Genomic DNA, 27,877 nt, shown 5'->3' with positions numbered 1-27,877 from the left:
TATAAATGAGTTCTCGATAAATGCACAAAAAGTGAGATATTTTTTTCTTCCAACATAATTGTTACATATTTAAAACAAGAATTTGAACCTAGATTATTTGGTTAAAGAATATAGTTTATTTTCTGTATTAGTATTGATAATTAAAATCTAAATGCCAAAAAGAAACGTGAGTCTGCACCAATTTCCTTGTGTGTGTCGTTTTTTGTTTTGAAATCAGAACCATTGAATTAATCTAATGGCTCATGCTTGTGCTGAAGAGAGTAGGAGAGAAAACGCGAGAGAGAAAGCGCGAGAGAGGATTCGGATTCGATATTTCCTCTCTCAAATGAGCGGAAGTGCGAAGAAATTGACACTGAGCACGTTGCTCTTCTTCTGCACGCAGCAGGTATGTGCTATTTTATTCTTCTTCGGTCTCTTTTTTCTTCACGCATGTTGGCTCTTTATTTTTTTTCCCTTTTCCATGTTCTGTTGGATGTCCAATATGGAGCTGAGTCAAGTTGTTTTAGTTGATATTATTCTCACTTTTTCTGTTTTTGTGTATGGTTTGAATTCAGATCTGCCACATACATGCTTCTTCCATTGTCCAAAGTGCTCCAATTTGTTATTTTCTTGGCCTGGAACCGGTTATGCGAATAAGCATAATCGATTATGCTTATGAGCTTAACAGTTATTTTATTTTATTTGGGCAACTGATTTGTGGCTATTTTTGCAAATGGATTTGGATTAAACAATGACAACAGACCCTTGTTTTGTTTAGGATATTAAAATTTTCAAAAATAGTTTGATGGTCTGAATTTCTTCCATTCTCTAACTATCATGATCAGCAACAACAACAATAGATCCAATCATTTTTCTAAACACTGTGATTAATTGAAACCATTAAATGAGAGTTGTTGTTGTGTATGTGGTGAAACTGCCATATTGCGCAGATACACACACTCAAGTGTGCTTGCACTCTTGCTGGCATTCTTTAAAGCCTTAGATGTATACATACATACAAATAGGATGTAAATAGGTATAAAAAGAAAACAAAGATATTTGAGTCATTTGTTGTGTATGAACTTTATTCATTTTATGAGGTGGAAATATTTTATTGTAAACTTGACCTTATTATTGTTCTATGGACAAATATTTATGTTAAATTTATAGGTTGCAAAATGAGAAAAGGAAAGAGACAAGTAGGTGATAATAGTCAACCTGTAAGAGAGATGTTAAGGTGAACGGATGAGATGGACAACCATCTACTAAATGCAATGGTTGAAGAAACTCGAGCAGGTAATAGTAGGATAGATGGAAGTTGGACACTACAAGCTTACACAAAAATTGTCCAAACCTTGAGAGATTCAGGATTAACGGATGTTACAAAAAAATCATGTAAAAAATAGACAAAAAACAATGAAAGATAGATGGTGTGAAGTTCATGACCTATTCAATGGTCTTAGTGGATTTGCATGGAGTTCAATGACAAAGAGGTTTGGGGCTGAAGGTGATGGTTTGGGATGAACTAATAAAGGTAAATGTTGTTATACACTTCCTTTAATTCATTTGTTGCAAATGATTATTGTTTAGTTATCCAATTGTAATATTATAATATTATTCATGTAGACTAAACCATCGGCTGTGAAATGGAGAGCTTCTCAAGTGAGGCACTATGATCTTCTTGAGGAACTTTATGGTTCACATCGTGCCACGGGACTCGTGGAATGTATTCCGAGGCAAATTCATCAAGCTATGGATAGGGGCAATGTCAAGTTTATCTAAGGAAAAAGGAAGTAGAGATGGCAAACAAAAGAAAAGGCAAAAAACATCTCAACCTCAATCACCTGAGCCCGAAGCATCTGAGGACATTGCACATATATTGGATCATAGTCTCTATTTCTGAAAACAAAAACAAATGACATCATATGCTGATGATTTCCTTTTAAGGGATCTCGTCCATCCTAAGATAATGGATTTTGATTACTTTGTGACTAGTGGTCTTCAATGTCAGGAATTACTTTCCGTCCAAGGACTTGATACTTTTGTCTCACTTGAGGGTACCTATTATCTGAACCTGATAAAAGTTTTCTATGCAAACTTAACCATATTGGACAATGGTGACTTGTGTTCTGAGATTTGTAAAGTGAAGATTCGAGTCAAATCACGTGATTGATTGGCTATAGCTAATTTGAAGTACGAAGGACACAAGTTTCAGCTTTCCAAACTTTCTGACAACATTGGGTATCATCATGGTCAGGCATTGGATGCGATGGTTAGACCTGAATTGCAGGGACATAACTGTAAAAATGCTGGTAGTTGACAATTGAAGATAGACTCTTGCATTATGTATTCGTGCACATTTTGATGCCACGCGGGAGCAACTATGCACTAGTTTTGACAGAAGACATTTTTTTTCTTTGGGCTATCAACCAACGGATTCGAATCAAATTGGCCATACCTCATCTGTCAACATATGAAGAAGTGCAAGGTTAATGGGATGCCCCTTCCATATGGTTTACTAATAACCAAGATAATGGAATTTCATTGCATTCATCTTGGTGTAGAGAATGGGAGTTTACCTGGTTGGTCTAATCGTTTCAATAAAAAAAGCTTGAAGAAATTCAAAGTCATACAAGTTGATGGAGTGTGGCAACATGCCGATCAAAACATGTCAATGCCTATGGAACATAGAGAGGAGGGTGGTGACTCAGAAAGTGCTGAAAAGCCTCAAGGTAGTCAACCTTGGGCACCTCAAGTAACTCCTGATAGTGATATGTTAATTTGAATTTTCTCTAGTACGCAAGGTCTACAAGATGGATTCAGCCGGGTAACAGATATTGTACGTGAGGGGTTTCAAAGGGCTGACAAAAGGTTTGATGATTTTGATAAACATTTTGAAGATCTTCAATATCTCTACCAGCAAGTCTCATCCCAATAGAATGTAGTTTATGTCAATTGCTGACATTAAACTACTCTTTTAGATCATATTTGTCTACATTTGTAGAACAAGCTTATCTTTGTTAGTGCACTTAGAATTTCTATTATGGATTGTTATTATAATGTGTTGAACCTTTGTTATCTTTTGTTGTATGTGGAATGATTGTGATCATCAATTTAAGTCTGAGAGTTGTCTCTTGAATCATATAATTGATATACTTGTCATAAGTAGCTAGTTAGATGATTATATCCTTCAGGCTTGTTTAAAAAAATTACATAAAGGTGTGGTTTTTGCAATACAAGCCATGACCATCTTTGACTTAAGAGGAATTGATAGTTGATTATCAATCTTTCGATTATTTGAAATTCTTGCTTGTATTGGTTATTGTTGTCACAGAGAGGTGTCTAAAACTCAAATTGTATTTGAAAAATAAGTCGTTATATTTGAGTATTTATCCAATGAAAAATAATTAGTATAAATTTTAGAAGTTAATAAACTGTGTATACAGTGGTTTGTAGCCATATTAGAGAGTGTAATAAACTTAATATTATTATGATTATATAAAGATACTTGAGTAAGTTTTGGAAAACACTACACTAGTGTTATGCAGCTGAGACACTGTTGGCATTAAAGTATTTTCACATGATGGGCATAGTGTGCAGGATTTGAAGCCAGAGAATGTGCTTGCGAGGGAGGATGGGCATGTTATGCTTTCAGATTGTGATCTTTCGATCAAATGTGGCGTTCCCAAGTTATTAAGGAGTAAGACCAGATTGGAACGTACTATCAAGAGTACCAAAGAGATCTGCACCAGCCTGCAACTGTTGAAGGAATTAATTCTATTGTCCTACATCTAGACAAAAAGACAGTGACAGTGGCAACCTATTCATGGATAAAGATGGATAAATACACCCCCTCATTTTAATAAAGTCACATGTATTTATCTTAAAGTTTTATATTTTGCAGCCTTAAAATTTTGTATTTGAATGTGAAGGTAAACAAATGTATCCCCTTATTCTAATAAAACCATAAATATTTATTTTAAAATTTTATATTTTATACCTCTTATTTTCATGTGTTTAAATTCAATACTACATTTTTATGTGTTAGATTTTTTTCTAAATAAATTGTCTTCTCTGACTTCGGGTCCTAGATCCACCATTGGACAGTGGTTGGTGAGACTGATCGAGTAAGGATAATAAAAAATGTTAGAAAATTCAGAAAATCAGCAACAATTGTGAGTTTTGGCTCCTTAAAGGAAGAAAGAAAGAAGAGAAGAAAGAGGAAGAGAAAAAGGATGCTGTTTCTCATACTCCGAATTGTGGCAGAGATGTGATACGTGGCATGGCTGGTATGACAGATAAAATAGTTTTATACTCTTATTTGTTACCTGATAGTAATATAGAAGTTATGCTGTGAATAACCTGGGGAAGACAACCTATTCTTTGTTTAATACTTTCTTCTCATTTTGAGTTTGATTTTTGTTTTAGTCGTCGCTACTTTGGTATAACATGGAGAGGTCAACCTATTCTTTGTTTGCGTCCAACATTGTCTCACTGCAAAATCCGCAGGAGCATAAATTTAGATTCTTAATTTTATTTTTTTATCATCAACACATGGTATCTAACTTGTTTATGGATGCAACTGCACAGTATATAAAAATTATCCAATTGATTTTTCATTCCTATTAATTGTTGAATAAAATGTGATTCATGTGGCCTACCTTATCTAATAGGATAAGGTTATTTTGTTATTGTTGTTGGATTGTTGAATGATGATGTATAATATGTATAATATCCTGTGTTTGGATGGATGGAGTGTTGTGAATCTGCAGAAAGCTACATACGGAGACAATGCTCTCTTCTAGTTCTAGGTGACTAACAAATTACACGGTGACTAGTTTTTCTTTTTCTTTTGGTTAAATTAATTTTTTATTCTCTAATTTACTATTTTGATTCGAATTTGTCATTTAATTTTTTTTTTTTCAATTTGATCATCATCATCCATTTTGTAAAAATTGTTAACGGTAGAGTTTATATAACAAATGATGTGTCCTTTTCTTAAGAGAACATATGAGCAAAAACTTGACGGCTTTAGACAAAAATGAACACAAGGACCAAATTGAACATTTTTTAATAATTAGAGTATTAAATTTAACCCAAAAAAATCAAAGGACCAAATCAAACTAAAATAATAAATTTGGGGACCAAAGCACTAATTAAACCTCTTCTTTTTTAGAATACACGGTCGCTAGTCTGGACCGGGGCATGAATGAAAAAAATGGCTTTTATAATGATCAACCCTCAAGTTAATAACTCAAAAAAATTGAAGGTGAGCACATGAAGAAAATACAGTTACAGAATTAAATCTTTTGGGTAAAACAAGTAGGCATTATGTTATGTTCATTACTACTAGTAAGAATCGTATAAAACTGATGGGTATGGCTTGTTTGTGGTTGCGCAAAACTAGTGAGCACTATGGTATATTTGTTGACCGGACCAGAATAGTAGTAGTACAGAAATCGTAACATAACATTATGAATTGATGGTGTTATGTTGCCTTGTTGTGTTAGATCAAATTAAGGTTTGTTAAAAACTCTATCGATGAAATATAAATTTGTAGTAGAACTGTGGAGATGAACAAATAGTAATATGTCCAATGAATCACAAGAAACGTCTAGATCCAGCGTTGTTGATTGAGACATGGTCGCGTAGATAGGATATACACATTCATTCGCATTTCCTATATTGCTCTTTGAGAGGTTTCAAGACATATATAAAAAAGTTATACACTTAAAAGGTGGATCAAACTTTATTTGTGTCATACAATTATCTATAATTCAGTAGTTAAATTCATCTACATTCAAATTAATAGAGGCAAAGAGAAAGAGAAAGACATACAAGTAGACGTGTAAATAGAGTTCCATAATACAAGAATTTTATGATGAAAATTAAAAAGCCATCTTGAAGACAAAGTACTGTGCAGGTAAAATATACAAGCAGGAAAGGAAGTAATATATATCTCCATCATTTTGCCGAACAGCTCCGTTCTGTACAGTTATCTCTTCAACAGCAAAACTTCTTTTTCTGCTTTACAAAAAAGATTGGACATACTTTTAAGAGTTCCAAAACAAGATAGTAAGAATTATTTGGAATTTATCTCTTGAATCTATAAAAGATGCAAACATGTTTACTTACCTCGAATTTGCTTCTTTCCTGACTATCAATGTATGCCAGAAGTTCTTCTTGTCTAATCAAAGCTTCATACAAAGCCTGTTTAGAAAATAAAATACATTAAACTTTATATATTTAACAGTAAATTGCAATGTCATTAATATATTAGGCTTAAATATGTTTTTAGTTCCTCCAAGTTCATAATTTTTTTAATTTTGGTCCTTATAAAAGACTTTACTCATTTTAAGTTCTTGTAAGTTTATATTTTTTTAATTTTGGTTTCTATAAGCGCAAATTTATAGGGACTGTAAATGAAAAAATTGTTATCTTAAAGAGACTAAAATTGAAAAGGTACAATCATACAAGAATTAAAAATGAACAAAAACTTATGGTACCTAAATTGGAAAAGCACTAACTTACGGGAACTAAAATGAGAAAAATGAGCTTACAAAACCAAAAATAAAATAAAAAATAACATTAAAGTTACATGAACCAATAACATATTTAAGCTAATACATAATCTAACAGCAGAGAAGTTGCTTTAAAGTTTGGTAACAAGGATCCTATAATTTTATGATAAGACTCTTAGCTAAGAACCATGTATTGAATTGAAGCAACAGCTCTAAGCTAAGCAGTAATCTACCTACAACATCTGGAACTGAATTGAAAATAAGGTAGCATCATAAGAAGATAATGATATGAAGACTCAACTTACATGTAACTTCACATTCACAACCAGAAAATTACAGTTCAACGACTAATAATAGCAAAGCATAAAAACCTTTTTCTTAGAATTTGAGACTTGGTAAAACAGCAGGAATTGCTGTCTGTTTAGCCTGGAGCAAATTTTATGATTTTGAATGAAATGTAGTTACCTTCTTTGTAGCGATCAGTTCCGCTTCCAATGCGTCCACACGATAAACAGCAGCATTCAGCAGCTCCTCTTTCTCATATGGCATCACATTTGGTTTTGACTGTAGCATGTCAACCTTTTCTTCAAGCTCACCAAGGCGTTTCATAGCAGATGAGATGAATTCTGTCTTTGTTAATCTGGGAACCGGTGACGGGGGACGAGATTCTTCCTTGGTTATTGAATCAACAGTCGTCTTGGGCATATTTTTGGCAGAATCAGATTTTGTGTCTTGTATTCTCTTAGTCACACGAAGTGCTAATGAACGAACAAAAGTAAAAATGGCAACAAAGAAGCCCACGATAACAGCCAAGATATATGCACAGTTTCCACCAGATTTTCCAGCCCTCAGTAGGAAATTTTCTGCAAAGAACAAACACATTACAATTATACTTTTTCTTGGATGTCAATAACCCTGGTTAGTAAAATTAAAATCCCAATCTAAAATCTACTACCTTGCAATATTTGTTCAATTGATCTAGATGAAAATGTATGTAGTTCTTATCTTTTCATTATAAAGAAATATTTAATTTCTTAGACAAGGGTTAAATTTTGGCATTCGTTTTCTTATGCATTGGTAAATACCCCATCAATGAATCCATATATGTGAAAAAAAAAATATAAAGCACAATTCTTTTAAAGCATAATTGTGAATTTTTTAATTCTTCTTTCTATGTTATATTGTTAAGAAGAACCATAAATATTTTGAATTTGCAAAGAATATGGCCATGTTTCTCTCCATCCCAGTAGACTTAAATAATATGAAAGCAAGTTAACAATGGGGCATATAAGAATCAATAACTTCAGGGAATATGCATCGAGTCTCTAACCTGTTGAGCCATATGAGTTTTGAGTTGTTACTTGTTTCTCCTTCCACCCGAGGTCAACAGCCTTGTCAACCATGGGAACATACTCATCATACTCAGAGAAACCACTAGCCCTACCAATCAATCTTGCCTGGACAAACATCAAAGTAGTTATATTTCATTTATTGCAATGTTTTTGTATCTTATCTATCTTTTTGCAACATCAATACCAATGTCATGATCACTTACTTCTTCGTGGACAGGAGTTAACCTTGGGTTTGTATAATTCCCACTTGCTTTGGGAGAAGTAATATCTTCGACTTCAGATCCTGATTCTGCTGTTGATGTATCACTACTTCTTATTGGCTGATAAAATCCAAAACAAAGCTGATAAGAATCATAAAATACGAGTTCTCTCATTCACGAAGTGTCTAAGAATAGATGACTAAAAATACAAATAGAGTTTATAAGAATTATAAAATCCGAAAGTTCTCATTCATGAAGTGTCTAAAATGGTTATACCATTGGATAACATGCCTTATCACATTCGATCACGGTCCCCTCATCATTAGAAACTGTTACTATTTGTCTAGAACATTGTACTTCACCACTAAGAACCATCTGCATGAACACACTGTTTCTGCTAAGTCACAGAAGCATACTAAATATTTAGTGAAAATCAGAGTCCAAGTTTTACATTATAAGCAGCAAACCTTTAAAATGTTTGGATCCTGCCATGGCCCTTTATCAGATCTCATACAACCACCTCGATCCATACAAGTGCAATTACCACCTAGAAATTCAGGCAGCTCGCTGAAAAACCACGCAGATAGTCAGAATTTCCAAATAACAATACAAACTGATTGATAAATAACGCCATTAACAAAAATTATTGCATAGTTACCTTGCATCAATAATTTCAAGTAATCTGTTATGGAACTTGTTTCCAAGAACCTAATGGAACATTGAAGTATCAATCAATACTATACCAACAGATTATCTCTGTAAACTGTAAAAGATAATTATTTTATTGAAAGCCTATAAAACTCTAAAACAGAAAGAATAAAAGATCAAATAATTGGCACGCACATTTATCTTTGAAGTAGTTTTGGGATCAAGAAATGATTTCACCGTGTTCCAAAGCAGCTTAAAACCGGGACCAGCATTGATTATAAACATTCGACATAATGTCTGCACAGAAACATTTATAGGTTAGAACAGATACCAGAACAATAAGTCCAGAAGCCATGAAGAATTAAAAACTACCACAATAATTATGACTAAAGTCACACACTTCTGGATAGTAATCACCATCAATTTTCTGCAGCCGCATGATGAGTTCCCGTGCAGATTTGGTTAGATTTTTGAAACCCTGAAAGCATAAAGCAACATAGTAATCCAAAGCAATTATTGACTAAAGTTAAGTTAAAATAGTGGAAGGAAACTTTCCAGATCATTTAGACAGACAACATACCACACCATGAACATCCAAAATGGTTGTACTTGAATCTATATGTCTCTTTGCGGCAATAGAACATGCAGGAAACTTAACAGCAAACGTTTTCTCAAAACCCTGCACATGGTATCTCAAATACCTTTCCATGGTAGTTACTTGCATAAGCTTATTGGGATCAACTTTTCCTAACCTCTCAATATAAACAGGTCTTCCTTCCTTATCCACACCATGATAACCATGTGGATAGTACTGCAGGACTTCATTCAACTCACCGAATTCAAAATCCTAAAGAGAAAGACAGGAAACCAAAGTAGTATAGCATGAACAACGATTTCAAAAAAACAGTACAGTTGATCAAATAAAACAGGATCAACCAAAATAAGTTGATTATATTTTTCAAATCGGATAACTCACCTCCATAATTGTATCAGTACCATATTCTTTCCTCCAGTGGATCATGTTGGCCCACATGTGCTTTGCTTTCTCAATATCAAATTTCCTTGCTTTCAAGAATCTGCAACATCAGTTAATTCAATTTTTATATTATACTTTAAGGCAAACAAGTCATCTGTGTTAGAAGCATGCAAACTGTGAATATGCAAAGATACCATCTCATGTAAACTACATATGCCATGAGAAAAATGTTATGATTTTTATGTGTAGTAGTTTGAAATAGTGAAGGCTATGACTAAAACCAATCTATTATAGATGAGTCACAGTTACTAAAGGCATAACAAATTAACATGATGCATCAGTTGTGATCACTATAATCTATCTTCTGCAGATATATTCAAATATAAGTAATAAGGGGCAGTAACCTCAGTAACGTGTGATAGTCATCATGTCTCGGTGGCAACAAGTTATCCAATATAAGCGCCTGTCGAAATTCATCCACTGCTTGAAGCTCCTTAACATCTCGAACATCCTCAATGGAAACCGAATTGCTTCGGCTTGCAGTCTTTCTCCTGCTGCTCTTCTTCCTAAGAGAATGCCTGAACTTGCTTGAAGCATTGATTGCTTTCTTTTTCAAGCTACCAATCCTTGTTCGCCTATCGTCTTCCGAGTTCTCAAAATCTGATTTCCTCTCCCTCCTTTCATCATGACCAGAGAACCCTTCAAAGCCTATCAAATAAAATTTCACCACAATCCATTCCAGTTATATTCTAGAGCTCAGAAATATAGACAAAATTCACAAGTTGATGAGGTTTAACCTTTAAATTCTTCATTAAAGGCAAATCCAAAGAGATTGATTATCAAACCACTACTCATATGTTAAATCTTTGTATTATTGTATGAGTACTAGATTAAATTCAGCTGAATTAAGCCTTAATTCAAGCGGATTTGTTGATATAGATCAAAACATAAGATAAGTGAATCCATAAAGATAAGAAAAATCTAAAAAATGAAGGTACTGGTACTCACAGGGACGTGCAAACCGATCAAGAGGCCCTGACATGTGAACACTGTTAAATGAATATGAAAGTTGTTTTGTGGACGAAAGAAAACATCAAATTCAAGGCCCCCAACAGATAAAACCAATTCAGTGGAACAGAAACCTCAGCCAGAACCGAAATACAAAGTTTATAATAATAATTATGCTGTTTTTTTTGTATTGGACAGAAAACACTTTGAAGATAGATAGACGATGTCGGCAGAAGATAAAGAGAAGAAGAGGAAATGAAAGAAATTGTTTATGAAACGGTGAAAATAATATGTTTTGAAAAACTGTAAATCTAAAGTCAGAGATGGTTGCTGGTTCCTCAGCTGCCAGTCAAATCGATACCATGTTATTTGAATGTTTATTTATTCACCAAATGCTTTGTCCTATGAGAGTGCTTAATAGTATTATATACATACATGATACATGAGACTAGGTACGTTTTTGCTTTATGGCTTTGATGTTAAAAACAAAGAAAATAATTTTGGCTTATTAAAGTGGGGATTCGTTTTAGTTTGTCATTAAAGTCAAAAATCAGATCAAAGTTGTGTGTAAATAAATGTAATAATAACGGATAATATAAAGTGGTGTTCATGAAAAAATGAGAAAAGTTCTTTAGTATTATTGTGGCATGATTCTATATAAACACTAATTTTTTTCACCGTTAAATAAATTTTAATTCCCCAACAAAATTATCATAATTGATAAAGATCAAACTCATTTTATATATAAGGATGTAAGTTTGAATCTTATTGCCCATATGAAAATCTTATTAATGTATAATGTGTAAATACAATTGTAAATGTTCTTTCAATTTGATGTCGGTTCTGATTGTAGTGAAGTTTTGAAACTCAACTTAATTAAAATTTTATATATAAAAAAATAGTGGTTAATTTTGTAATAAATAGATATGATCTGTGATTTCACTTTTTAAAATAATCTCCACAATAATGTTTATGTGCATAACAAATCAACGATGCAGTTCAGCAATATTTTCTTTAAATTAAAATATAATATTATTTGAAATTATGAATGCTCCACTCCAATTTTACATGGTATGGCTTTTCATTTTCCGGGTCCTACCATTACTGCATTATTAGCCACCTTGTCTTAAGGTCAGTCCACCATTAATTATCATCTCAAACTTGGCAGGAATTCGCCGTGGGTGCGGTGGTAGTTGGTTGCTTGGTGCTATGCTACCTACGCCTTCCTCATCAACTCTTTTTCCTTTTTTATGGTTCACTCATTATTTTTATTCTATTGTGTATAATGTATCATTCTATGATAGAGATTGGCTAGCATCAATTTTTTTTAATAAATTTTATATAATTCGTGTAACATGATTTTTCAATTGAATGCAAAGCCAACTCCCATTATTCTTTTAAGAAATAAGAAATCGTAATATTGTATGTTCACGCAAAGTTTTTTTTTTTCCTTTTTTTAAGCCCACGTAAAGACAACATTAATAATAAATAATAATAAACATTTTACAAATCATTACACAAGCTGGGACCATGGACATTTCTTTAACCGTAAGGCAATTCGCTTCTTTAGTATTTTTAAAAAGTTTATAAAAAATGAAAAGAGAATCTAGCATGTCTTTAATTTAAGATTAATTCAGGAGGATAGATACGATTATCATAACTTTTTGTCCATCACCAGATATTTCAAATAAAGCTAACAAACTAATGTTTACAGTTAAAAAAAATTTGTTTTTGTTTGTAATCTATTGTAAATTGTCAATAAATTGTCCAAATATTATTATAAATTTTTGTAATGAGACGATTTCATTCTTTTGGAACTATTAACTATAGTAAGTATATCTAAAAATACTTGTGTCCTCTTACCACCTCAAAATCTTAAGTCCTGTGACTTCAAATTTTGAAAGTCACCTGCTTAAGCTCCCATACTGGTTATCTACATTTTAGGCTGCAGCAATGTTAAATCCAAGACCATTTTGAACAAAAGTTCTTACTTCTCAGCATAAGCAGAGTACAAATGCATTTAAAAGTTTTCTATTTAGCTAGTCTACCTAAAAATAAAACAAACGCACAAATAACTGGGAACTGAGTAACATATTTACAGCATTTTATCTAATCATCCCAAATATTTTAATAATACAGCGAAACACATTCATCAGTCACATACTGCATCTTATGGATAAAAGAACACATTACATATTAACAGCTTTTGAAGATTGAAACAAGCCTCAGAAAAGCAGTGAAAAGTTTCACATGACTGCATTAGCATTAATGTTTATAAATATATACAATATACAAATATACACAGACAATGTAAGCATACATAGACCGAGGAAGGGAGAGACATGACTGCAATCAGCTCAGCTGTACCGAACCCCATCGATATTCTAATATAAGATTGTATTTACAATTAAAGCATTCAGAATCTGCAACAAAATAAAAGTTGTCAACGAGCATTCAAGCTGTCCAACAGAACAAAAGGACCAGAAGACAATTCTGGGTTGGGGTAAAAATGACTCGCGTATAGAATTCTTTCGCCAAACATTTATTTGTCATGTCAAATAAGCTTCATACCTGTTTTTCATGTTTTTTCCCGCCCTAAGTTGATTAAGTTGGTCCCTGAACAAAGCTGGGGTTGCATCAGAAACATGAGAAGTGTAAGTAACATCAGAGACGTACAATTAATACTGTAGTCCAAAACAAATGTATATTGCAAGACTCTTACATCAAAATTCAATCCAATGCAAAAGCCACTTATCTAGAGAACTAGATTCCTAGAACATGTTAAACTCACAGGTATATAAAAATACAACTATAAATGCTTAGCAAAAGCATGTTCTGATTATGATAATTAAAGTTGCCCATCTATCACAGTTTTCCTACTAAATGCCAGGGGCATATGGCATACAAATTTGTTTTGATTAAAACTTAAGATACCAAATGCTTATAGACTATATAGAGCAGACGAAAGAAGAAAGTATTAGGATCTACTCAAGTGACTTGCTAACCTGAAAAAGTCGTGTTTTAAGAATACTAACATGAGAGGATCCTTAACCAAAAGGACAATTAGCATGCTGATACTACTCCAACTAACAAGGGTAAAAAATACCAAACCTGTTCACAAGGGACATGATTGGCTGCCACTATCATCAAAATCACATATACCATCCAAAGCACTTTTTGTCATACATCATACATTAAAAAAACTCAAAAACATTAAAACACAATCAATAGATTAAAGCAATATACATAACACAATTATTACCAGCATCTTTATAGCGTTCTTCAACAACAGCTTTCAACATATTGTGTAAAAGATTAAACTCCGTGGTCTCGGCACAAGGTTGACCACTTGGCCTGCAGTTACGTCACTTTTATATAAAAGATGCATTTTCACAATGAAAAAAAAGTTCGAACAACGACACATATTCCAAGATTTTTTATTTTCTTTAAATAATAAATATCAAGAACAGAAATTACACATACTACAGACAATTGATATTGCCTTAAAACAATAAGGCATCCTTTTCACAAACATACCGGTCCATTTCAGTGAATAGTCGGCCATCCATACCAGGGAACTGTGTTGACAATTTGCCTGATTCAATTACTCTCATACCATCACTGTATGCCAAGTACTTGTTGACTTGTATAGGAACCTACAGCACAGGTAAAATAGTAAAATCTCTGATAAACCTTAGGATTTGGCATTTAATCAAAAACAATCCAACAGTGCATCCAAGGATATGAAACTAGTACAACTTTGGGATTTGGTAAAATAGTTTCATTTTTACTAGTATAACTTTAGGATATGGCATTCAATGAAAACAAACAAACAGTGCATGCAAGAATATGAAACTTGCCTCAAATCAACAATTAACCATTTCTGATAATAAAAATGTCAAAAAAAGTCCTGCCAGCACTTGATTTTTCTAATAATATCAACCAGGGGAAAAAGTGAACAACTACTAAACAAACCAATAAGAGAATGCAATACGATGCAGTCAATGATGTATTCAAATACCTAAATTAACAAATATTACCTTGCATCTTACTGCAATATTGATAGCATCTGAAGGTCGAAGATCAAAGCTCACATATTCTGCGTCATTTCCAACCTATACCAAATATAATTTTAACTGTTATACAATACAACACTTGGGGGCCTTTTTTTTGGGTGGGGGCGAGGAAGTGTACAAAGTACATGCCTTGGTAAGATATAACTGAGCAAAGTATGCCTCATGAACTCTCCTGGTTACTCTGACAAATTTGACCTGTGGAAGCAGGAAACAACATGATTTGATTCTTAATTTCATCGTGGAACCTGAATGATGGAAAGATGACAATACAATTAGGAGTAAGAGTATAAAGATAAACAGAATTTTACTTCGTAACCCATCTTGTCAATCATCTCCTTCACTACTTGATACAAAGTAGGTCTAGCCTGATATAGTGACCAGATAATTAGTATCCATATGGCCATATTACATAAATCCAAAATATTTTTGGATCAAACATATGATTAATACACATCTTGAAAGAACAAGGAAAAGAAGTATTCAGATATGTATAGATAATACAGTGAAATTCAACTGACAAAGAGGACATACTATGGGAACATTGCGTATTGCTGCCATTAGCAAAACACTTGGCATCTCCACTGCAAATAAACACATTCCAGAAATTAACAATCGTATGGATATATAATTATCAAAATCAAATCCAAGAAAAAAGTTTCCACGATAAAAAGAAAAATATAGTGACATACAAACAATTATAGGGAGAAGTAGACCAGTGCCATCTTCCATCTTCAATACAATAGCAGGATGTGGTGCATAATCTGGAAGATGTCCTCCCTGGGGATTGTTATGGACGCATCTTAAGTGTCTTCCGTCCCTCATTTTGATTATGAAACCATCTGCTCCACTCTTCACCTCAACTAGTCAACAAAACCACAGAACAAGTGTATTTCATAAGAGCCAAATGGGGAGGAGACACTGTTTGCCAGAGCTTCTTGCACTAGCATTATAGACATTCAGTTAGCCCAAATTGACACACATACTTGTATCTCCAAAGACATGTAACCATGCTATCTAGAAACAATGCACTACATTGATAATATCAACATATTGCAATCTTGATCATCGAATGCCAACTTTTAAGCAAGTGGACAATTTAACGCATAATGTATATAAGTCAAAAACAATCAAAATGTTATTTAATCAATTTATCGATAATGAAATTGTCATACCAGCTTCAATTACACTAGAAATAACATAATCTTCATCTTTTTCATTGAAATTGTCAGCGGTACTTCCACTGTCATTGGAGGGTGAGTTAAAAGTACAATGCACAGTCTTGCACTTTCGCGTGTTTATATGGCAAGAAAGAAAACCGGGTTTAGCCTTGGCGCCATTGAGACCCCAAAATTCACTTCGGATGCGTCTAACGTTCATTTTCACTGCCCCAATCATTGGAATGCTGCAGAACCCTACTTGTTTGGCACGGACAGAAGGGCACACAACTGGTCCTTGCACAGAACTCATTCTCCAAACCTATACACCACACACACAAACACACACACACCAATAAATAAATAATCTATTGCACTTACACGATGATCCAATCACAAACCTTAAAAGTCAAATTAAGGGTGATTTCTGATCTATTGATATAGCCATTAAACTCATAAACTACATGCATTAATTAATATGCATTTACTAATCCAATCACAAACCTTGAAAAGTTATATTAAGGATAATTTCTGATCGATTGATATAGCCATTAAATTCATAAACTACATGCATTAATTATGTTAAAAACAAGGCTATAACCGAATTAGATTAAGTATGATTCAAAATTAGGGAGAAATTAATTGCAATTACAAGACCGAACCGAACTGATATGTCCTTGTAAGTATGAATTGGAGTATTAGATTCAGACCTGGAAAAGAAGAGATGCAGGTACCGATCGAACACCGCCACAAAGAATCAATTGAGGAATTAATTTTTTATTATTCGTAGATAAGATCGTGTAAAGAGTTAATCAGAAAATAGGGGGGAAATCGAGGTTGAGACAAAGGGAAATAGAAGAAGATAAGAGATTCTTTGAGAAAGATGTCAAAGCAAAGAACTGAACATATAAATACGGAGAGAGAGAGAGAGAGAGAGAGAGAGAGAGAAGTGAAAATTGCCTGAGATTGAATCATTATTCATATCACACAAGGTACAATCACTGTTATACCCTCACCTTCACTTTCTTTCTACTTTTCTTTGCTGGAATTAAAACGCAATAAAAAAAATATTGCTATCCAGCATGCTGAGCATTGATTAAAGAAAAACATTTAATGCGTAAATTATAAGAAAATATAAAAATAATTATGAAGAACATAATTTTGCACAGTAAAAAAATTGTTATTAATTTCTTAATTAATATCCTTAGACTACTTGTTAGTATTTGTTTTAAAAAAATAATGTCTAAACTATCATTTTACATGATAAAAAAAATATATACTACAATAAAATCAGCTTGGGGGAGGGAATGTTGTCTTTGTTTTCGTGTGTGTTTTTGACCAATTTCTGTTTAGTCAATTTCAGTAAATATTTGTAAGGTTTATTATATTTTTATTCTCAGACAATAATTATATTTTTAAAACATGTTTGTGAAAGCTTTTTTTTCACTTCATTTGATTTGGAAGCATTTCATCTGTTTATAAAAAAAATATTAGCTCCAATCTTAAATATAATAAATAACTTGTCTAGAAATCCTAACTTAAATATGGAAAAAGTTTTTTTCTGACAAAATAAGCTAAAATTGAAAATTTACAGTCTATAATTATTTCTTAACAGTTGTTTTTCTTTTGAACTGATTCCATACACCTTTACTATGTAAGCCTGTTGTTTGTTGCATCCAAACAAAATTAATAATTTTTTAACAACTTTTCAACAAACTTACTCATACAAAAACTAATTCTAATTATAATCGATTATAACAATAATTAATTATATGTTTATCTAAAAAAATCAATTATATATACAATTAATTATTAAAATAATTTAATTTTCACCATTATCCCAAACATACTTTTTCTAATTATGTATATGTGATCATGCTATACTAGTTACTCATGTTTTATTTGTGTTGATTGACCTTTTCAAAATTTCTCTTATCTACAAGCTTCTTAATCCTGAATATATTTAATATTCCATGGAATTATTCATGTTTTTTTATTTTTATTTTTTATTTTTCTTTTTAATTATAAAAATGTTACCTTATTTTTAATTTATTTTTTATTTCAAAGATTTGTATAGAAAACAGAAAAAACAAAAAAAAAACATTTTCAATGTTTTATGTACAAATATTTGAAAATAGAACAAAGCTTTAAAATAAATTAAAATGGCAATGTTGTAATTAAAAGTGAAATAAAAAATAAAATAAAATAATAAAAACACAAATAAACGAGCCCTTGATGTGACAAATTAGACACAGTATGTCAATAATAAATCCAGTTTACCAACCACAAAAACATAAAATATTTGAGCTAAATAACCTAAAAATATCTAATTGTACTAATTTATTTGTCAAATTGACGATACTTGTAGATAAATTATTGTTGGATTAAATATATTTTGGTTCTAAATAATTCATCAAATTTAGTTTTAGTCTTTAATTTTTTATTAGTTTAATATCTGAAAGATTAAAAATATAATTAAACCTATTTTTAACAATATAAATTTGTATAAAAAACGAAACACACCCGAAAGAAAAAGGATGTATTAGAAATTTAGAATGGAAATGAGAGTGTGTCTGTACTAAAAAAAACGTTGGCAGTATTTGAACGTAATCTGGGAAATCCCACACAAACTGTTAGTAACAACAATTTATTGACAATACCAACGTAACGTAGAGTTTAAAATAGTTACTTTAAATATTTATTTATCTTAAAGACTTAATTTTATTTGTAAGTTGACAGAGACAAAAACATGTAAAGCATGAATAAAATAACACTATTACTCTTTCTCTTAAATAATTCACAAAATAAAATAAATTTACAAGTAGTACGGAAAGTATTTAAATTCATATTCAATAATCCCCTAACTATTAAAAATTCCTTCAAGTTGGTCTCTAAACTTTACTAAAATACATTAACAAAAGGATTAATCTAATGAAAATATTTAATATTTCAAGAATCACTTAAACAATTTTATTTCTCTAATTTAGGATCATATAGAAGAGAGTAGTTTTTTATTCAATTTGTAATGCTTTGAGAAGGGATTCTGCTTGTATTACCCTCCCTAGGAGATTCGAGGTTGATTTGTAGTCTTTCACCAAAAAAAAAAAAAATACTAGAAGGGAGAGTAATGGTTGAAAGATGACATTGACAATTTATTTTAAAAAAATAATCAGATTTTAATTATGGTACCTTTGAAACAGTGGAAAAAATATAAATAAATTAATACATATTGTCTTTCATTTGGTGAAAGAAAACAAAGCAAAAAGTGTTTTTAAAACTAAATTTATTTTTCTTTTAATTTAAATTTTATTTTTTTTTTAAAAAAATTATCTTTATAAAATCGTTTTAAGTCTAATAACGTTGAACCAATGCTAATAATTTGGATACATACTATCTAATTTCAAAATTAAATATTAAATAAAATTCCACTACGTTGATGGAAGTAAAGCTTGAGAAGAAATTCATTATTGTAAATGAATTTTGTGCAATGAAAATGTCATGTTCTGAATTGTTCAAGTCCTAAAGCTTAGTTGAAAATTTTCCATGTTGACTCTAGATTGATTAATTAATTAATTACCATACAATGAAGAATAGACTTGTTAATAATAACTACCTGATTAGTTGTCGTTTACTTTTAGAAGAAGGTTAGAAAAAATTAAAGTCTAAGGTGTTTAATTTAATTTATTTGGTTGAGTAATATGTATATATAAATTGTTGTAAATTTATTTGTACTTAAGTTTAATTTCTATGAATTAAAAAATTGTAAATATATTTGTGAGAATGTGTGCAGTATGAGAAGTGTTTTGATTATTTATTTCTTTTATGTTTCGAGATTTTAATTCATTCTAGTCTATAAAATATAAACTCAGCCTATATATTGTCTAATTTGATGGAGGGAAGATTTAATTTGAAATGAAAATTAGGAGATAATTACCTTAAATGATGATAATCACTAGGAAAAACAATGTAATCCTTTCATCATTTCATCTAAACCCTATCTACAATTACTATTAAATTAAACTAAAAAAAAAAAAAGAATTCATGATGCACTCATCAATTTCAATAATAAAATTGATCAATGGTTGTCAAAGCCCATTGTTGATCTTCTCAACATTCCTCATCACCTTCATAGCTCCTTATCAGCGAAAGTCGGTGATTTCTTAAGCGCATCATACACAATAGAATACCCATAGATGAATGTCACTAGACACACACATCATCTTTTCTTCGATTGTTGTTTTGCTTGGTCCCTTTGGAGCTGGTTTGAAGACATTGTTCAACACAAATTGATGCTTCAACAATGATAGATGTTTTTAAAATTTGTGAGAAAAAATGAAGCTCCTAGGCTCGTGATGTCCTTGTTGCTGGTGTTGTTTATATCATCTCCACAATCTGGTTTAGTCAGAATCAGAATTCAACTCAGTTGGTATTAATTTAGTTGGAAAACTAAGTTTTGGTACTATGTTTTTAGATATAAAGGAATTTAAAATCTTGAAGGCTTTTTTGATTCCGGTCCACCCTCCTAAAGCTCCTAAAATTTCCCAAGTTAATTTGAGATTGTCATCTTGTCACTGGGTGAAATGCAACACAAATGAGGGCTAAGGGTGCCCTGGGTCCGGCTGATTTTATGGATAGTTTCTTCTTTCATCTCCATAACTCTTTTACTTTTTTTTAATGTTCTTCGTTATAATAACATGTAATAAAAATATATATATTTTAAAATATCCACAAATTAAGAATTTAGAAACTACAATCATTTAAAATACTTTAAATATCATAAATAAATGAATCCTTGCATAAATTAATAATATTATTTTTAAATATGTTCATCTATAAAATTTAACTAATAATGAATTAAGTTTTTAATTCTTTTTTATTCTAAAAGTTTTTTTCTCAAACTCTCAAAACAATACTTTTATGAGATAATAATTCTAAAAGAGTTCCCAAATACTATTATTTTCAGTGGGCGATAATAAAAAAAATTCAATTGTGATATCCACAAGATTAAGAATAGTGGATACATACTTATCAAACAACCACAAATTATTCACACAACGAAAAAGCACTCCAATAAATAAATATTGACACTTCAATGCATTTAATTCTTAGAACAAACAAATATCACATACACAACTCAATGATTTCTAGAATCACTAGACTCAACTATTTGGTTTTCAAAATCGGTGTGAATCTTAAATTCTTCAAAGTGTTTATGAGCTTATATCCATATAATGACGTCTCATTGTCTTTCCCATCATAGATGAAGGTATCCCAAATCTTTTTCACATCTTAGATGGAAGTATCTTTTATAAATATAGTCTCCTTCCAAAATAAAGGTATCCATTATAAATTTCATTGGCATCCCAAATAGAGATATCTCATATTAATTTATCAAAATAGAATGTACATTGTCATCCCTTTTTAGAAGTATATGACAAACTCACACATAATTATAAAGTATAATTCCAAATAATTACAGAATAAATTCTCTAATCCCATGCACCAACAATAATTTATAATAGCATACCCATAACATTATAACATCATAAAAATCAATTATTAACATAAACCAATATTATAATTAATTGTAAAGCACTTTCACGTAAACAAACTCTTCTATGTGAGAACTAATATGGACCAGAAGTATCAATATCTCATGTGAGGTATACATATTTAAATAAAAGCAAAACACGGACCAGGGAAGACGCAACGTCAATGTATAATCAATCAATCAAGCCATGAATAAGGGAATTGAATAAAGTGGAATTAATATCAAGTATACACAAAATAACAACACTCAATGTAATGCATATATGCAAACAATTCTATCCAACTAGAAATTACACTCAATACAATGAGCAATCACAAACTATTCAATTAATTTCACTAACCAAAAACTTTTCTATATCAAAGACACAAAAAACATATCTATAAAAAACGTAGCATGGAGAGTTTTAAAAGAAAAAAAAAAGTTGTTTTCCTCACTTCAATTCTCTTAAGCATACAATTCATGTATTCTTAACTTATTTTTCTTCTTCTTTATTTCTTTTTTTCTCAATCTTATATAATTTATTAATTTTTTATTCTCTAAGAAAAATCATCTACAAAATTATAGGAGAATAGAATTATATTTATCCTTATATAAGTACAAGAGTATATAATTTAAGATTGAATCACGTGAGATATATTCTCAATATATTTGACTAATCAAAACTTTTTTTTATCTTTTTCTATTCTACTATCTAGATTTATATAACTATTAGTATTATCTAATATTTTATTTTCTTTCAAGATATATTAAGATAAAAACATAATAAGATTTAAATCATGATCATGAATTATCAATTCAAATATAAAAAATATTTTGTCCAAACTAGATTTACAATATTATATTATTACTATAATAATTATTTTTACAATAGTAATAATACAAACTTATTACACTTTCTTTTATAATTATTATATCAATCACCTAATCTTTTATTAATAAAATAATTATTTAACTCAATCATTTTTAAATAAAGTAATTAAAATAATCATATATTTTTTTAATTTAATTATTTCAATAAAATTTAATATATAATAATACAATGTGTGTGGAAGGTAACTTTAAAATAATTACTCCTAGAGTAAGTGGATCCCTCCTTCTCTTTTTATATATATATATATATTATCATTAATACTTTTAATTCAAATAAATTCTTATACTAATAATTTTTATATTAAAACTAATAACAATAATTATATTAAAAATTTAGGATGTTACACTTTTCATGCCAAATTAGTGGGGATTATGATAGTTACTTAGTTACTGTGGCAGCTTTTGATAAATGGTGGAGAAAGCTTTGGATAGAATGTGATTCCATGCTTGTTATTTAAGGTTTCAAATAGGCTAAAGTGGTGGCTTTGTATATATGTAACTCATTCTATGTCTTTTTTTATTTATTTCTCATATATATCGTGAAGGAAATTTTTGTGTTAATAGATAGACTCGTCTCAGATGGTGTTACCACCAATTGTTTAATTTAGTGAGGTTTTCTTCTCTCTTTTATTTTGGGAAGAGTTTTTTTAAAAAAAAAATATATGTCATTCTTTGTTTCATATTCACATGATTGTACACAGATTTTAGTTGTTTGTCTCTCCATGATCTTTTTTTTTTAAATATAGTGGAGTGTATTGTTTTGACTGTTGATGATGAGTGTAGTTTCAATCTAGTTAGGATTGTTCTTTTTAATTTGTCATAGCATAACTCTAGAATTTGATGAAAATTTTTAATAATAAAATTAAGATTTAAATATGTTTTTGATCTCTACAAAATATTTATATTTTATATTTGTTTCTTGATGAAAAAAATTATTTGTTAATAATTAGTTAGACTAAAACATTTATTAAGGGATAAATAAAAAATTTGTTAATTTATCAAATACTAAAAAGGAATATTAAAAACAAAAAAAATTGTTATTTTTATTATAAATTCAGTAAAAAAACAAAAATTTATTAGAGAATAAATATAAAAATTAAGTATTTATTAAGAATAAAAATATACTTGACCTTAAAATTAGAGAGCACAATATATCTTTTTTTTTATAAATTTCATAAAATTAGTTTGGTTATTAATATATTAATTTTACAAGCATAGATTTTAAAAAATCATTAAAATTTTCTTATAAAAAACTTCAATAAATATTCATTAAATAAACTATGATTACGAAACAAAGTTACTGTTTCTAGCCAGAAGGGCAATTGTGGCTTTTCGAAAAATGGACAGAAAGTTTCAGTTGGCAGATGCCACGTGCTCAAACACATGTCGCATGAGGCGGATAAGGTGTTATGGTCAATATCATTATTACGCCTACTAAAATATCTTGTTTTTATTTCAACAAAAATCTGTTTTATTTTTGTTTTATGGTGGCCCATATATTATATCAACTTTATCCGGATGTACCATGAAAAAAAGAAATAATACTTGCACAAATTTAAATTCTAAGTAATGTTTTATGATTAGTTTAAATAAATTAAATTTAAATTTTGTGAAAAATAACTTTGTAAAATTTGAAGATCACAATATCTCCGATTTAAAAGAAAAATCAAAGAAATTTTAAAACTATTAAATAAAACACACAATTTACCCCAGAAAAGAGACTCTTTTTTTTTTATAAAAAAGAAATATATAAAACCGGTCCATGTTCTCTATTCAATAATAAATAAAAAGAACTCAACTTCTTGCCTATATTTTAAAGGAATCTCAAGTTTATTTATTGAATTTGATTGGAAATACTGATAATAAAAAATTGATTGGGAATTATTAGGATATCCAGCGTTGACCAAGTGCAGTTAATGAAGGCCATACGTGATACGACATACGATATACTTTTTCTTCTATTAAGATTTAATCTACGTTGATTTTGATGAATTACGAATAGCCTCTCTTTAAAATAATGAAAACTTTAATTTGGTTATTTCATGAACTAAATATTGAATCCTACTGAAATTTAATCCATATTCATTAATTTTCTTAAGGAATATTCATTAAGTTGGTGCTGAATTTTTTCTCTCAGTTTTAAAAATTTTACACATATATATACTTCGTCCATATAACTTTTCATGCACTGAAATTTAGTCCATATTCATTAAGTTTGTTTTAAGGAATATTCATGAAGTTGATGCTGAATTTTTTTTCTCTCAAGTTTTAAAAATTTTACACATATATATACTTCGTCCATATAACTTTTTATGCACTGGTTTTTTTTAATGACACTACTGTATTTTTTGGCTACAGGACATTACTGTAATTTAGAAACAAAACTAACAATTTATCTCATGTTTTATATGATTTTTTAAAATTAATTTAAATTTTAGAAAAAAAACAAATTAAAAATATAAATAAAATTAAACTTCGTATTATCTTCAAGTAACAACATATAGTTAGCAATCCTTTAAAAAAATATAATTAACAAATAACATTATTTCTTAAACATGTTATCAGAAATTCAACAAAATAAGATTTTTACTAAAAGATATCAACTCCTTACATGGATCTAAGTACATTGAGAGATATTCTAAATTCACGCAAAATATCATTATTTTTAATAATAATAATAATAATAATAATAATATAAAATTGAAATTAAAAAATAAAATGGTAATAATTATTACAAAAGTACAGCAAACATTTAACTTAGAAATCGAGTAAATATATGTATTTTTTGGTCAATCAAGTAAATATACTCTGCTGTGATGGAGTCAAGGCCAAACGTGACAGTAAATCCATCCATTTTAGGCTGGGTCTTAGCCTAGTAGGAAAACTTCTTTTTGGGGTTCAAATTCAAATATGCTAAAGACTTAGAGAAATGAGTTTCTATTGTATTATTCTTTTTAAATTAATATATTCATAATTATCTTGTTAGACTATTTTATAATGATATGACAAGTTAATAAATTGATTAAGTTATTGTTACGTTAATGTTATTATTTAATCTATAATAGATATTAAAAAAATATATTTAAATGGATTAAATCAAAACATAAAAAAGATAAACTTTAAAGGATATTAATTCCAAGTAAAAATGGATTAAACACTCCTATCTTAAATCACCAATAAAATTAACACAATTTGTGAGTAACATATTGCAAGCCACCTTCCATACATGCATCGAAATTCGTTAAACTCCAAATCAACTTGAGAAAATTACCGTAAGGCCTTCAGTAACTGCCACCTCTCGAAAGCACTATATATTCTCACCCAAGGTGTAGAGTCCCCCTATATATATGAAGTCCTGACATTTCTTATCAATGTCACCACACAACCTTCAGAATAACTGTTGACTGTATCACATTTCCACATATGTAGGGATGACAGAAGGGAGTGTATTAAATTGAGATTTTAAAAAATTATTTTGATATAATTTTTTTTATAAATTATAAAAGATTTTATAAGAATGTAATATTTTTTAAGATTTTTTTAAAATATTTTTATGATTAGAATTTTGTAATTCAAATTTTAATGAACTAACAAAATATGAATTCAAAAGATTTGAAATAATATTATAGATTTTTAAGATTTTAAAGGATTCTTAATTTTTTTTAAAATATTTAAAATTATTCATAAAAATTTATGAATTTTTTTCTTATCTAATCTTTTAAATAAAACACATCTTATATAAAAAATCATAAACTTATTACATAACAAATCAATTTTTCTTAGTATATTTATAAGTACAATAGATTCATTTTCCTTCCATCATCAAACATGTTAATTGTATAAAAATTATATACCACAATATATATGTTAGTAGTATGGATACTAGTAGGCATTCTCACACTAACGAAACAAAAAACATGTCCAACAATTATTTCAAACCTCATTTAAAATTATATATTTCACACACACTCTCTGCAAAATTTGAAGAATTAGAAAAATTTCTTATATTATACATTTTAGGACATGTTGACTACTGGTCCAAAGAGTAAATTTTTTTTTTAATATTTGTCCCTTTCAACAAAGAGACAAAGAATTATATGTGATAAGAAAAAAATTATGTTCATTTGCAAGAAGAAAAAAAAATTCATGAAATCTCAAGGATTTGAGTGAAATTATTTAATATATATTTTTTCATAAAAAGTCTCATGAAATTCATTATAAAAAATAATCCATCAAAATTTATATACTTTTAAATACCATAAAATTTCTTTTAAATTATAAAAAATTATAATTAAATACCAACAAACTTTATTAAATTTCTTTAAAAATTCTAATAATCTTAATTAAATATCACATAATTTATTTTTATTATTTAAAAATCTTTATCAAATAGCTTAAAACAAAACTATTTTTTAAAAAAAAAACTTTAAAAATTCTAATTAAATACACTCCCTAAATTAAGAACCAATTTGGTGAAGATTCACCGGCGGATACATGTTGCGAGCTGTAGGGACATAATGAGTGAAAGTGAAATAAAAAAGAAGTAAATATATGATTATAATTATTCAATTTCCTTAAACCATATGAAAAATATAAAAGCTAAAAATACATTTTTTTTCTATTAATTACATGGCTCACATGATCATGTAACTCTCCTTGTGCATTAAACTAATGAAGTATTTGGTAGGGAGGTTCTTTTAAGTTATTTAAGAATCTCAGATTAAAAATGTTAAATTTTTATGTTTCGTATCAAAATGACAATTGTAAAAATTATTCTTAGGAATCCAACCTTCCCAAAAATGTTTTTTTTTTTATATTAAGTTTTACATGGGGTGGTAGAAATCCAAGATTCCCCTGAATGAGGAAAGTTTTTTTTTTTTTTACAATTGTATTTCTCATTTCTAAAAACATTTAGACATAAATAAAATATTTATAACACTATAAAAACATAATTTCCAAGAAAATATAATTCTCAAAAAATATGATTTCTCATTTCTAATACGTTAAGTGTCATCACACTTAGATATAGAGTTTATTAATTTTTATTAATTACTTGTATGATTCTTAGGGTTTGTTTTTTTTTTATATAAAAAACACATTTCGTTAATAAAATAAATAATGGGCTAATTTATTTAAATTTATTTCTTGAAAAAAAATATTTTAATAAAAATGAATAGCTTTTTTGTTTTTTAGTGTTTGTTTACACTGTTTATGTTTAATAAAATAATTTTTTTATTTATTTTAAGAAATAAATTTTATTTGTTGATTAAATAAGTATTTTTTAAATAAATAAAATATATTTATGTTTTTTGTAAAATTTGAAAAATATTAATTTTATTTTTATAAATTTTTTGATTAATTTGATTCATGTAAAAATAAAATATATTTTATTTTTTTAAGATTATATATTTTAAGTTTAAAAAAATTAGTCCAATATTTTATCTTTTATAATAAACAACTTATATCTTTTTCTAAATTATTTTAAAAAAAAAATAAACAAATTAGTCTTTAATTTCAGGTGACGAGTCTATGATGTGGAGGA

The 27,877-nt window shown here is 29.3% G+C and overlaps 2 protein-coding genes and 1 long non-coding RNA gene across 5 annotated transcripts; 1 reads left to right on the top strand and 2 right to left on the bottom strand.

The window, feature by feature from the left end:
* Positions 1–209: 209 nt before the first annotated feature.
* Positions 210–3,985, top strand: LOC114385195. Its single transcript, XR_003660854.1, has 3 exons — positions 210–385; positions 1,150–1,513; positions 1,606–3,985. It is a non-coding gene; the product is annotated as an uncharacterized LOC114385195 (long non-coding RNA).
* Positions 3,986–5,693: 1,708 nt separating this feature from the next.
* LOC114384848 (phosphatidylinositol/phosphatidylcholine transfer protein SFH8-like) lies at positions 5,694–11,076 on the bottom strand. Of its 3 annotated transcripts, none has more exons than XM_028344662.1 (14): positions 10,685–11,076; positions 10,081–10,384; positions 9,677–9,776; positions 9,281–9,547; positions 9,101–9,178; positions 8,896–8,997; positions 8,711–8,760; positions 8,520–8,619; positions 8,329–8,427; positions 8,056–8,172; positions 7,831–7,957; positions 6,966–7,363; positions 6,115–6,189; positions 5,694–6,003 (listed from the first exon to the last, which is right to left on the bottom strand). In XM_028344662.1, the coding sequence occupies exons 1-14, from the start codon at positions 10,716–10,718 to the stop codon at positions 5,983–5,985; spliced, it is 1,872 nt and encodes a 623-aa protein (XP_028200463.1). In that variant the 5' UTR covers positions 10,719–11,076; the 3' UTR covers positions 5,694–5,982. The 3 variants fall into 3 exon arrangements, with proteins under 3 accessions (XP_028200463.1, XP_028200462.1, XP_028200461.1); XM_028344661.1 differs by lacking the exon at positions 10,685–11,076 and adding an exon at positions 10,474–10,614 and having other exon boundaries at positions 8,344–8,427; XM_028344660.1 differs by lacking the exon at positions 10,685–11,076 and adding an exon at positions 10,474–10,613.
* A 1,691-nt stretch (positions 11,077–12,767) lies between these two features.
* Positions 12,768–16,831, bottom strand: LOC114384979 (bifunctional nuclease 1-like). Its single transcript, XM_028344860.1, has 11 exons — positions 16,625–16,831; positions 15,933–16,236; positions 15,450–15,620; positions 15,292–15,341; positions 15,069–15,125; positions 14,890–14,955; positions 14,725–14,799; positions 14,222–14,340; positions 13,947–14,038; positions 13,256–13,310; positions 12,768–13,107 (listed from the first exon to the last, which is right to left on the bottom strand). Exons 2-11 carry the CDS (start codon positions 16,225–16,227, stop codon positions 13,101–13,103), a joined length of 987 nt encoding a protein of 328 aa, XP_028200661.1. The 5' UTR covers positions 16,228–16,236; positions 16,625–16,831; the 3' UTR covers positions 12,768–13,100.
* Between the last annotated feature and the right edge of the window lie 11,046 nt (positions 16,832–27,877).

This window comes from Glycine soja, chromosome 14, assembly GCF_004193775.1.
Source record: "Glycine soja cultivar W05 chromosome 14, ASM419377v2, whole genome shotgun sequence".
Taxonomy (NCBI): domain Eukaryota; kingdom Viridiplantae; phylum Streptophyta; class Magnoliopsida; order Fabales; family Fabaceae; genus Glycine; species Glycine soja.
This window is presented reverse-complemented; position numbering and strand designations above follow the sequence as displayed.

Excerpts from the sequence above, each read along its gene's own strand:
- LOC114384848 (XM_028344660.1), bottom strand. The coding sequence starts at position 10,531 with ATGAGTAGTGGTTTGATAATCAATCTCTTTGGATTTGCCTTTAATGAA. Across the intron at positions 10,385-10,473 it reads CTTTAATGAAGAATTTAAAG|GCTTTGAAGGGTTCTCTGGT; the intron begins GTTAAACCTCAT and ends TTTATTTGATAG. Across the intron at positions 8,620-8,710 it reads CTTGAAATTATTGATGCAAG|CGAGCTGCCTGAATTTCTAG; the intron begins GTAACTATGCAA and ends GTGGTTTTTCAG.
- LOC114384979 (XM_028344860.1), bottom strand. The coding sequence starts at position 16,227 with ATGAGTTCTGTGCAAGGACCAGTTGTGTGCCCTTCTGTCCGTGCCAAA. Across the intron at positions 14,341-14,724 it reads ATATTGCAGTAAGATGCAAG|GTTCCTATACAAGTCAACAA; the intron begins GTAATATTTGTT and ends CCTGTGCTGTAG. Across the intron at positions 14,039-14,221 it reads CTATTCACTGAAATGGACCG|GCCAAGTGGTCAACCTTGTG; the intron begins GTATGTTTGTGA and ends ACGTAACTGCAG.